Genomic DNA, 12252 nt, shown 5'->3' on the forward strand with positions numbered 1-12252 from the left:
ATTTGGTCAATGTGGTTGGTGAAAAAATTCGTGAAGATTGACAATTACTATTTCAGATTTATGTAGAAATGGATTTCCCGAATGTGAGTAGAACAAATTTGTACAGAATTGTGTCTGAACAATTGAATTTTCGAAAATTGAGCGCCCGTTGGGTTCCCAGGCTACTTATTGAGTCCCAACGAATTAAAAAAATGGCTTCTGCTTTTACTTTTTTGGAAAGACATCATACGGAAAGTGACAGTCTTTCAGACCACATTGCCACAGGGGATGAGACATATTTTTCTCACATAACGCCTGAGTCTAAACGTCAGTCAATGCAATGGCATCACATGTCATCGCCAGTCGAGGTCAAGGAAAAGCGGACAATCTCAACACACGAGATTATGGTGACCGTGTTTTGGGATAGACATGGAGTATTGTTAGTTGATTTTATGGAAAGAGGGACAACGGTCAATAAAGACGCCTACTGAGCTACTCTACTAAACTTCGATGTACAATCCAGAATAAGCGACGTGGTTTTTGTCATCTGGAGTGTTGTTGTTGTATGACAATGCCAGAAAACGCAAACTCTAATCAAGAAATTTGGATGGGAACAGATAGAACTCCCACTGTAAAGTCTGGACTTAGCGCCAAGTGATTCCACTTGTTCTGCTACCTAAAGAAATTTCTTGCCGGAAAGCGCTTCAACACAGTTGATGAAGTGAAAGAAGCAGTTAAAGACAGTTTATCTTTTTAGGCGGCCGATTTCTACAACTTAGGTATTCAAAAGCTTGTTGAACAATGTGACAAATGTTAAATAAGTATGAAAATTATATATAAAAATATAGTAAGATGTAAGGAATGTAAATAAAACAATTATTTTGGAAAAGATTTGAATATTTTTAGTTTTTTTCTTAACCAGACTTTACTTTTGAAATAACCATGGTATATTGATAAGGCATTCCCTGTCTTTCCCCTCATCCCGAGTTTTCTGCACACGATCCCCATGTACCCATTTTGTGAGCTTACCATATCATGTGACTGTCACTGATATCTTCCTCGAGATATTGAACCATAAGTTTAGATATTTTGTATTGAACAAGTAACAGTAGTGAGTTATTACTTTTATAGCTAAGTTTCGAATATGAAAATCATATATTTCAAAATTTTCATTTTACAAGTAAATAATTTGGAAACAAATGACTAATTTATAACATGGACATTTAACTATAAATTGCTTTGCTTTGTATAGTTGGTGTGAGTACTTCACCATAACCAATTTAAAATGTATATCTAAAAAGTGAGATTACTTTTTTCCTTGCTTATTGATTTTACATATTGAATTTTTGTACATATTTATAAATAAAAATTGTTATTAAAATTTGTTAGAAATGAAAAACCTGCCCCTCAATCTAATCTTAATTCAACATCGAGGTCGCAAACTTTAATATAGATAAGAACTCCTCATTAAAATAATGCAGTTATCAGTTAACATGATAACTGATGAGGGATAACTACATTTTCAACAACATTAATAAAATATAAATTGATTATTTAATATAGTTCAAAAGGATCAGAATAGAATTCAACATCTACTTTATTTTCATTGGTGGAATGTTGCAATGAAATGTGTTCTGTTTATTTCATAGTCAGTGCACCTCCATCTTGTTTTACAAACACTTTAGGAATTATTGATTTGTTTTATTTCTTTTGAAAGGTCATTTTAAAGTTGTATGAACTGAACGTGCCTCTGATAATGTTCAATAGGTTATATATAAGCTCAGGTAAAGTTCTTTATATAAATTTTATATATATGTACTCACACAATAAAACTATGTATACTTTCAACTGTTGTACTAAAAAAATATAGAATTTGATATTTTATACCTCACCAAAAGTTATTAATATAATTTAAAAATAAAGCTTGATAAGTTATAGCCTATGAAATCACACATTAGTTATGAAACTGATGAATAATTTATAAATTATACACTAATAAATGAAATTCAGTTGCACGTGGATTGTCTGGCAAGTAACTTCCATTTTTGCCTAGTGCTTAAAATTGGAGGGGTTGCAACTACATGAGGTCTTAACTGTTGTATGCCTGTTTTGGGCACATTTAGCATTGATAAAAAGGTTCATTATGAGATTTTATTACTAACACTAAGAAAAGATTGGCCATTTGTCAAGTTGCGAACTAATTAAAAATACCAATGAGAAAATATTAAAAATGTATGAGGCATTCTGAATTTTGTTTCATAATATTGCAGACAACTTTGTAAGAACGATAACTGAGATACTCGGTTAGCTTGAGGTTTTGCACACATGGCGCCACAGTATTTAGTGATCATAAGAACAAGAGAATGTGATCTACAGTTAAATTTTGTAACACTGAATAAACGACTAGTGCAGCACTATACATTTAATTTGAATATAGTAAAATTGAGTTATATTTATTTTTTGTTTCCAAATGGAAGTTACTCTTCAAACAGTTCTCATAGGTATAATGAAAATCAAATAAGGTACTAACACCTCTAAAAAGCTCCTCTGCTTTAGCTTCCTTTTCATAGATCTTATTTTCGGCATCAGTGGCGAAACTGAAAGCTTTGCTAGACTTGGTGTACGCTCCATCTTCACAGGAGATGCCACCGCAGAAGCCACAGCCTGCTCCACCACACAACTGGTCACATGGATCCCCCATCTTGTGGCATACCTGTCCAACAACACCAACACATCTCATATAACAATACTTTACACAAATTGGATAGAATTAATTATATAGATTTACATTACATGGTTTTTCAACTGGAAGGTTTTATGGTAAACAGTTCTTCATCAATTAATTATTTCTTAAATATGGATAAGGAAACTATAAAAAGAGCTTCAACCAAATGCCAAATGCTTCTCTTTTTATTAAATATTATTTATTAATTTTAAGTGACATTACTATAACGTTTGGTTAGATTCATCCACTTTGTGATAGAAGGATTCTAGAGGACTTATCTTGATTGAAAGTTTCTTAAACACAAAATCATGACTGCAAATAAGTACATAAACATATGGGAATACATGCAACTATGCTGTATACCTTATGGCTTTGTTTACATACACAAGGGTAAGTAACATTGTTTTTAAGTTACTTTTATAGAACATTTCCTCTATTTTTCAATATGACAAGTAATACTAAACTGATTGTTTATTTTTGGGATGAACTAATTCCAATTGTTGATTGCGGAATCTTGATTCTAAGTCTGATTCTTCTTATCCACAGACGACAAACATTGGACAGTGTTGAGGATATAAAAGTAACAGATTGCACTCAGCAGACCATTAGGTGTGACCATATTGATGCCTTGATCAGATCAGGTAAAGTTACAAGTAGTCCTCTCAGCTTGAAGAGCCACGACTAGTGATCAACTGGGTTCTGCACCACCACTCGGTGATCATAACCTTGTATTCACTTTGACTTGTATTTAAATGGCAGTATTTGACCTTTTGCTCTTTAAATTACTGGGATTGAAATGCAATTCTTGAACACTTACAGAGTATATTAGCTTTAAGCTTAAAACGTTTTTGATTGGTAATTTATTATTTTCTCTTAAACATGCAGGTAGTATATAATTTAAGTTAATAGTTTTACCTAAGTACTTTTACTTGCAAAATATTGTATTTGCTGCAAATAAAGAAATATGAATTTAGTTCCTTATTTGGCTGAGATATTGCAGCACTTTCCAGCCACAACTGGATAAGGATTGAATTTTATAACTGCGCAATATAGTGGACCACACTTAGTGGCCTGACAAGATACATTGAAGGAAGGGAAAACATCGAGGGTCATTAAGAGAGCTGAGGAACATAACGTGGTCATAAATCTCTGATATGAGATACGAGTACACCCATGCCCACCCATAGTGGTCCCATGAACTGGGAGGACAATTACTAAGGTTCAAATCCGAGTGCAAAGGGTTAGTGTTGCTTGGTGGCACCGCATTGAATATAGACATATCAGATTATCATAAATAGCGGTCCTATAAAAAAAAAATGAATATGAAGACCAGCCATGTAGTTATTGTTTCTATAATTGCAGTCATTCCAAACTGAATAACTTACACAGTTTGAGGTTTGTTTTTACGATGTAAAGATTGTGAATGAAACAGGATTTTTACGGACATTTGCCATCATTTAGTGACACAAAAAATTAGTAATGCTACATATTCTGTAGTTCAGTTTTAATAATTAGTGTTGTGTTTGTTTTTATTAAGTGCATGTTTTAGAGTTAGTGAAGTTAACACACAACATGGTGGTTGTGATTCCTGACTTATGCATGTCACAACAGTCTGGTATGATTTGTTTATTTTAACCTAGATTATAATTATGAGGTGTTAGGATAGTTTATTCACTTGAAGAAAAGATCAGATTGCAGATCTCGAAACATAGTGTTACTGATATTTTGTATCACTGAACTGGCAAATGTCCGGAAAAATCCTGTTTCCTTCACAATCTACACACAGAGTGAAATAGGGTGTACCCATGTTTTTTATTTATATTTATCATATTATTATTTTATAAAGAGTTAAAAACATTTTATTTTGTATATAAAGAATTTTGTTAAGTTACGTATTTGTTATGTAGAGAAACTATATCAAAATTGAAGTTCTCTTAATATACGAACAGCTCAGCCTACTGTATAGGTGTTGTAATGATATGATACAATTATTAACCTGATTGTTGAGCTCAGGAATGTTGCGTTCCAGCTGGGTGAGCTCTTGGTCCAGTTTGTCAACAGCTCAGCCTACTGTATAGGTGTTGTAATGATATGATACAATTATTAACCTGATTGTTGAGCTCAGGAATGTTGCGTTCCAGCTGGGTGAGCTCTTGGTCCAGTTTGTCAACAGCTCAGCCTACTGTATAGGTGTTGTAATGATATGATACAATTATTAACCTGATTGTTGAGCTCAGGAATGTTGCGTTCCAGCTGGGTGAGCTCTTGGTCCAGTTTGTCAACAGCTCGAGAGTTGTCCTGTTGACCTTGGGTGAATTGGGTGGAAGTGCGGCCCACAAGTGCCTCGGTTCGTTTGCACTGACGCTCAGCCTTGGCTATCTCATCTTGTGTCTCCGAGCCCTTGGCCTGAATCTGGTGAGAATGATCTGCAGCCTCCCGAGTCAGGTTCAAGGCACCTGTACATAACAGTAGTTTACTGTTTAATAATATTTGGGAAGTTCAGTATATGGTTTGTCATAAATCAAGTTTTCAACTTTTTCTAAACATGAAAAACTACATGTACATGTTAGTTTTGTTCAAATCCTTGATAACTGTTTAAACATTAAAACAATTAATATAGTGTTTTCCAAGCAGAATGAGTGTACTATACAAACTCCACCACTGACTGTACCAAACAAGATGTGCGATGTCTAACATGTCATTCTGAAAATCTAATTGCAAGTTTGATTTTTTACTATTCTAAATCAACTCTGTACCAGCAATAAACATTGTATCAAACCAAAGATAGTTAGCTGAAGTTAACCAAACAGAAACTTGAGTAATAAAAAACAACATAGTGCACAATAAGATGTATTTGGGAGTTATTGAAATATTTTTACTTTGTGAATTAAACATTGCATTTTTAATTATTATATAGACTTTATTTAGGAAGCCTGTTATATACAGCTATCTAAAATAAAAGAACATTTATTTTTTTAGTCACTGATACAGCTTAGGATAAGATAGTTATAATTGAACCTAATTCATATATTAAAATGAATATATAAATGTGCAAACCTTCAACATTACTCTCTTGAAGATGAGTGGCATTAGCTTTGAGTGCAGAGGCAGTTTCCTTGAGTACATTAACTTTAACACGCAAGTCTGCTAGAGCCAGGTTTGACAAATATATCCGCTGAGTTGCGTTCTCCAGTTCTTTTCCCACTCCATTTAGACTGTCGTGAGATTCCTTTAGGCCTACTCTGTAACACCACAAGAACCAACATCAACTCTGTTTATTCGGCGCAATAAATGTTGTATAAATAACTATTACTAGAGCAGCATAGGCATAGATATTCCGATGGTAGCTCATGCATCCGAATCCCCCATCTATGTTTCCTACACTGTTGTCAATTTTACTTGTATGAAAAATCACTGATCTATAACAATATGTTGCAATAAAAAAAAACTGCTAAACCAATTATTAATTTGTTAATATATCTCTTTACAGATGTTTTAAGGGCAATATGGCTCAATCGTTACACAAGTATCACAAGTAAACAACAGAATATGCAAATAAGTACACAACAGAATATACAAATACAGAGACTAGAGAATTAGTTACCTCAGCTTATCAATGTAAGTATCAATATGACCAAGATCTATGGTACTTTTGGTGGTATTCTGCAGAAGTTGTTTCACATCCTTCAGTTCTTTCTCCATTATGTCAAATTCTTGAGTATAGGCACCAGTAGCTCCGGTTCGCTTTATTTCACGAGCGGCTTGAATCACCTTATCCGTTTCCTCTGAAATCAAAATTCAGTCAAGGTTAATTCATTGATCCTTAATATTTGTGCACCTGATCTGTCCCCAATAGATACAATTAAATACCATAATACAAGGATTACTAAAAAAATCATCAACAGTTTATTCTGAATAAAGTTTCAATCTTTACAGCTTCAATCATTAGCTATTCAAAAGAATTAGTATAATAAATTATATAAATGATAAAAACTTTATGGCAGTTGGTTTTATGTAAATACAACAAAGATTTTTGTATATTATGGTCCCTGTTTTATGTTTGTATAAAATTTTAATCGTCAAGTAAAAATGTCATTTTAATGATTTTTTCAATTATTTATTTAATAATACATTTGCACTCTTTTTAAAACACAACTTTAAACAAACATTTTAAAATTAACCTTATAAGATCATGATCCCCTCTAGCCACACCTAACCATGTTATTTTATGAATAAAGTAATTTTATTTACAGTAATTTCAAATATCAGAGAAGTTTGTAATTTATTAATTCTGTGGTATACAATTGTTTGAACAACAATACAAAACAACATTCACAAGTTAAAGTTACATGTAAAATGTAATGAAATTGATCTATCAATGTGACCTCTGGCAGGTACATAATACTATTAAAAATAAATACAGTAAACACATTATTTTATTACATTTTGGTTATACAGAGTATAGTTTTTAACCCCTTTTCTTAAAAGTTATAGTGAGTGTGTAACAACAACACAACAACAGTCAGGAGATTACAACAGTCAGGATGATGTAGTTAAGTTGATTCATGTTAAGTAAAGGGTTAAAAGTTGACTTGGTGTCCTTGCATTATAACTGTGACACTGTTAATAGTTGTAAATATTATAAATACAAGATAAGTCAGGACTACAATGATATTTTCAACTTAGGATACCTTAAAATGAATATTTCTACTAAGATCTTAAATCCAAGTTCTGTGCCATTGTAACTCTTTATGTTATGATATGCGTTTGTAAAAAAAACTTTAGAATTGATAACTTAAATTACGGAACTAGCTACAGCAATGTATGATTTTGTCTCTAATTATAGAATGAAACACATATTTTTGTATATTTTGAACTGTAGACTGCAGATGAAACATTTGTGGGACCAAAATATTTTATTGTAACACGTGCTCTTTCAGATATCAAGAAGTTGGTTAGAGCTGAGTCAAAGACTGTTATACTGTTACTAAGCAACACGAAAGTTGATATTTCAAACTCTCTCCTATTTTTTTCTCATTCTCTTAAGTTTTATTGGGAAATCTATAAATTGCTGTAAATGAATGATCAAGAATGTTTCTATAGATAAATGGAGAGATGGAAATATCAGTTTTGTTAGATTTTTCATATACGTTGCAATAATCATTGATGCTCTTGTGATTAGTATTAATTTTTCAAGTATTCATGTTTTACCAGTAAAGGAAGTTGGGAATATTTAGAAATGACTGACTGTATGTTAAGTGCACCCCCGATCTAGGAATGATAGAGGGGGAAATCAGCTAACGAATTCTGAGTCGGTTATTTGAAAACATTTGCACAGGACCTCAAAAACACAAAATCCAGCACTCCATGCCAATCCAAGAGCAGAACATTGGAACAAAGGATGGTGATAAAGTTTTGTGTTAAACTTGGCAGGAACAACTCTTAAAATGATCAATACAGCTTTTAAAGAAAATGCTCATGTTGGAAAATATTGGATCTGCAAGTGTTCTGGTCTTTTTTGAAGGCTAGGAAGATGTCTGCAACTAAGCCCACACCAGATGGCCATCAATGAGCACTATGCACAACAATTTGATACTAGTGAATAAACCTTTGAACACAGACCGATGATTGACTGTTTACTATCACAACTAATAACATTTCAAAACCTATGAGATCATGAGTTCATGAGATCCTTACGGACAATTTGAACATGCAGGAGGAAGTGAAATTCAGGGGTTAATGCATCCAGCTGAATATTACAAAGGACTGAAAGTTGTATCATGACAATGCACAGCCCTAAATCGTTTTCCTCAAAACCAAATTTCTGGCCAAAGCTGGGCTGTTAATAATTCCCCAGCCTCCATACATGGTTCCCCCAACTTCTTTATGTTTCCATGGCAAAGCATTTAGAGATTATTTAGAATACCTAAGGACCTAGCACTGCAGTTTTAAGGGACATTCTGGAAAAGGTCTACTGTGGTGTATTCAATACCTGAAAAACTTGCTGGAGCTGATCTGTAAATGAAGGAAGGGCCTTTTTTGAGGAATTTGTATATATTTTAATGATAAGTTCAATAACTGTTCTTGTAATGTGACAAACTATTTATTTGTTATTCAGAATGCTGATTTTCACATATAATACTCGTATTTGCACGCCTTCAAGAAAAATGATTAACAAGAGTTCTAAAAATCTGTCACAGAGAAGAATTACCTGATAGATTGTTGAGGATGGCATCCCAGTTGTCAAAACATTCTCCACAAGGACTGCAATTTGGGGCAGATCCAAGGTAACCACGAGCACATACGTCACAGTTGTAGCCACCTATGCCCTGGAGGCAAATGCAGGAACCATTGTCACGGTTACACTGTAGTGTAGCTGATCCCTCTGGGTTACACTCACAAGCTGCATACAACAACACATATTCACACTTAAAACATATTTTTATCAATTGTTTGTTGCACAATAAAAAGTACTTTTATTCATACAACAAAATACTACCAGCTAGTTTTCTCTTTACTTCCATTCAAGGACAAACACACTGTATGTAACAATGGCAGATTTTTACCTTTATGATCTTGTTTTAAGGGTATATCTGCATGTTATACCCAAACACTATTCACAACATTGATGTTTCTTTTTATTTATGATGTTACCAACATAAATGCTATTTAAGTAATAAGAACTCATATTATCAGTGTTGGATTTAAATTGTTACAATAACAAAAAAGAAAACGTAATATAATTAGTTCAGTGATGAGGATTGATAACAGCTTAAAATCACCAAAGTTAAAGTGACTATCACACAGACCTGATGGTCTAGTTGTCCATTGTTAATATATGGAATTTCCCACAGTGCTTCGAATAACCAACATTTGACAGAATACATTTTTTTCATCACCAACATCACTTTGTTACCAACTCTATCTTAAACTAATGGCATGCTAGAGCAAACCACCAGTAATATAATGGTACTACAATCATGATGTGATGAGACAGTCTTGTCATGAAACATTGGCTATGTAGTTTTAATGTTGTCTGCTAGACAGCAGCACTAAACTCTTCATAGTGCTATTCCATCTTATATTTAATGTTTCTGATTGGTATTACTGTACAGAATATTTTTTTTGCAACTAAATGATTTTTGTTGTTATTTTGACAATCATGTGAGAAATTCACAGCTGTAGTCCAAGTTGTGTACAAATTGCGTAGCAGTGACACCTAAATATTGTTTATCCAGGTCATTGTAAATAGTGACAATAATAGAGTTTCTCAAAACACATTTTTCAAGGTAACATACTATACTTATATATTTTTCAAATGCCAATGTAGTATGTATTATATAATAGTATATCAATATATCCTTTTTTAACACATTTATAACACTTAAAAGTGTAGTTTGGTAACTAGATATGCTATATATCTCAAGCTATTGTTATTTGTCTGTAAAACCAGTAAAAAAATGAAAAAATAAGTATTCCTGGGTGCTCAGAGGTCACCCAAAAGTAGCATGTCAATGGGTTAATATTTCAGCAGGTAAAGATTATACTTTTTTATAAATATTATTTTATATCCTATCCTATTTTATGTCCTTGATTAAAATATATGCAATACAGGGGCTTTTGGAAATTTATAACTGCTAGTGAAAACATACTGAACAACACAACTTTATATTATTTGAGGTGCCAAGTTTTACAATGGATTCTATTTTATTGCATTATATGCGGATATTTAATGTCCTGAATTATACCTTACATTTGGAATAATTATATATTGTGCTTGTAAGGACATTTAAATGTGAATATACAAGAGTTAAGGCATAACAGCTAATACTAGTTTTAACACTGTAACTTCAACAACATCAACAAACAGTTATACAATTAAATATGCAAATACTTTTAGCAATTTATATAACTATTAAAAAAATTGGAGGTTGATGCCTGCTAACACAAGAATGGCCTTCATACTAGATAAAAAAATCTGGAATTTTGTGTGGCCTCATAAAAACTAACACAATGAGTGTGATACTCTTGGTTGCACAATTTTGGTTAAGGCTAACTGAGTACAACATAAGTCTATTCGAATTAAATTTTATGAACATAAGAGAAAATGAAAAATTGTTAATGATACATGATTCAGAACTTTCTAATGTGAGGATATGGGTCCTGGATTATGTTTTATATAAACACAATTATAGCCACAGGTTTGAATAATCAAGTCCATATGATGACTACTCAACATCTGATTGACTAAGAGTGGAACACACTAATTGCATATTCTCATACTTAATTATTTGTCGCAAGATTCTTTATTTTTATTAACTTACCACCTTTATTTTGTGATTACATGTATATTATTAGATATGATTTTCAATTCTCTAGCAGTCAGTTGTTAACCTTAATCTAGTAAGAAACTTACGTTTGCACTCAACATTAGGATCTCCCCAGTGGTTGGTCTGGCACTGATTGCACTGTCGCCCTCCGAAGCCTGACTTGCATTGACACTGCCCGTCATACTGCACAACAGTCAATCATTAATCATTATAACAAGACTAAGCAGTTCATTGATATTTTATCTTTTGTAAGCCTATGTATATTTTTGTACAATAGGAAAATAAGATAAGAAGGAATGTATTATTAAAATATGCAGTTAAGTTTGCCAGCCTGATAAATCTTTTTTATCTCAAAGATTATTCAAGTTTTGTTTCTTAAAATGTGAACCAGTGGCAGCCTAACTGTTAGATTATTTGGTAGTAGTTGTATTATTTTTAGAAACACGCTTTCAGAAAGTATTGTCTTTAGGATTAAATTTACCAGTTAACTTTCTAATATGATGAACCTTTTGATATTATTATTATTTTGACAGTTAGCATATGACAGCTACATTTTAGTGAACTTCAAAAATAGTATAATCATTAAAATAACAGGGTTTCTCCAGAAAAACTGACTCACCAGGGAATTTGTTATTATAAATACATCAATTAAACTAACAAAACTGAAATTTGGAAACTACTGGTATATCCTAGGGTACTACTCTGACAGAATTTATGTACAGTTTTCCATGTCCATTTCACAAATTATGTGAGCCAGCATGCAAATTCCAAATACAATAATTACTTTTACTTCATAAATGTTTTTAATTCATTTTAAAACTTATATTTCTGATAGCTCAGTGGTAAATGTGAATGACTGATAACTGAGGGGGATGGCAGCTCCATGCTAATACCACCAGGCCAAAACTGTTGTATTATTCCTTGTCTCCTTAAGGGATTAATAAGACGGACAAGGTAACATTTTAAAAATATAATTTAAAAAACTAATTTTGAGCAGGAAAACATACTTTTTATTGGTTTATTTTCATGTCAATAAAAAAGCAACAATTTGTTAAAAATAAACATTTCCAGAATAGCAAAGTCTTCAACCCTCAAAAGTGCTGACACCGTGCCATGTGATGTCAACGGGCTGCTTAGTAATGCTGACAACACACTGCACGAAGTTAGATTGACATTTATGGCAAACAACACAATATCCATGAGTGATATTTTGCAATG

The 12252-nt window shown here is 32.6% G+C and overlaps 1 protein-coding gene across 3 annotated transcripts in view; it reads right to left on the reverse strand.

Moving 5' to 3' along the window:
• LOC124369105 (laminin subunit beta-1) overlaps positions 1 to 12252 on the reverse strand; it is a 109637-nt gene that overhangs the window by 18169 nt on the left and 79216 nt on the right. For all 3 annotated transcript variants that reach the window (XM_046826852.1, XM_046826853.1, XM_046826851.1), the window contains 6 exons: positions 11121 to 11217; positions 8916 to 9107; positions 6309 to 6489; positions 5762 to 5946; positions 4925 to 5160; positions 2510 to 2692 (listed from right to left, as the gene is read on the reverse strand). In XM_046826852.1, the coding sequence (XP_046682808.1) occupies positions 2510 to 2692; positions 4925 to 5160; positions 5762 to 5946; positions 6309 to 6489; positions 8916 to 9107; positions 11121 to 11217 (1074 nt within the window). The remainder of the gene's footprint in view (positions 1 to 2509; positions 2693 to 4924; positions 5161 to 5761; positions 5947 to 6308; positions 6490 to 8915; positions 9108 to 11120; positions 11218 to 12252) is intronic.

The sequence above is a fragment of the Homalodisca vitripennis genome, chromosome X (assembly GCF_021130785.1).
Source record: "Homalodisca vitripennis isolate AUS2020 chromosome X, UT_GWSS_2.1, whole genome shotgun sequence".
NCBI lineage: Eukaryota > Metazoa > Arthropoda > Insecta > Hemiptera > Cicadellidae > Homalodisca > Homalodisca vitripennis.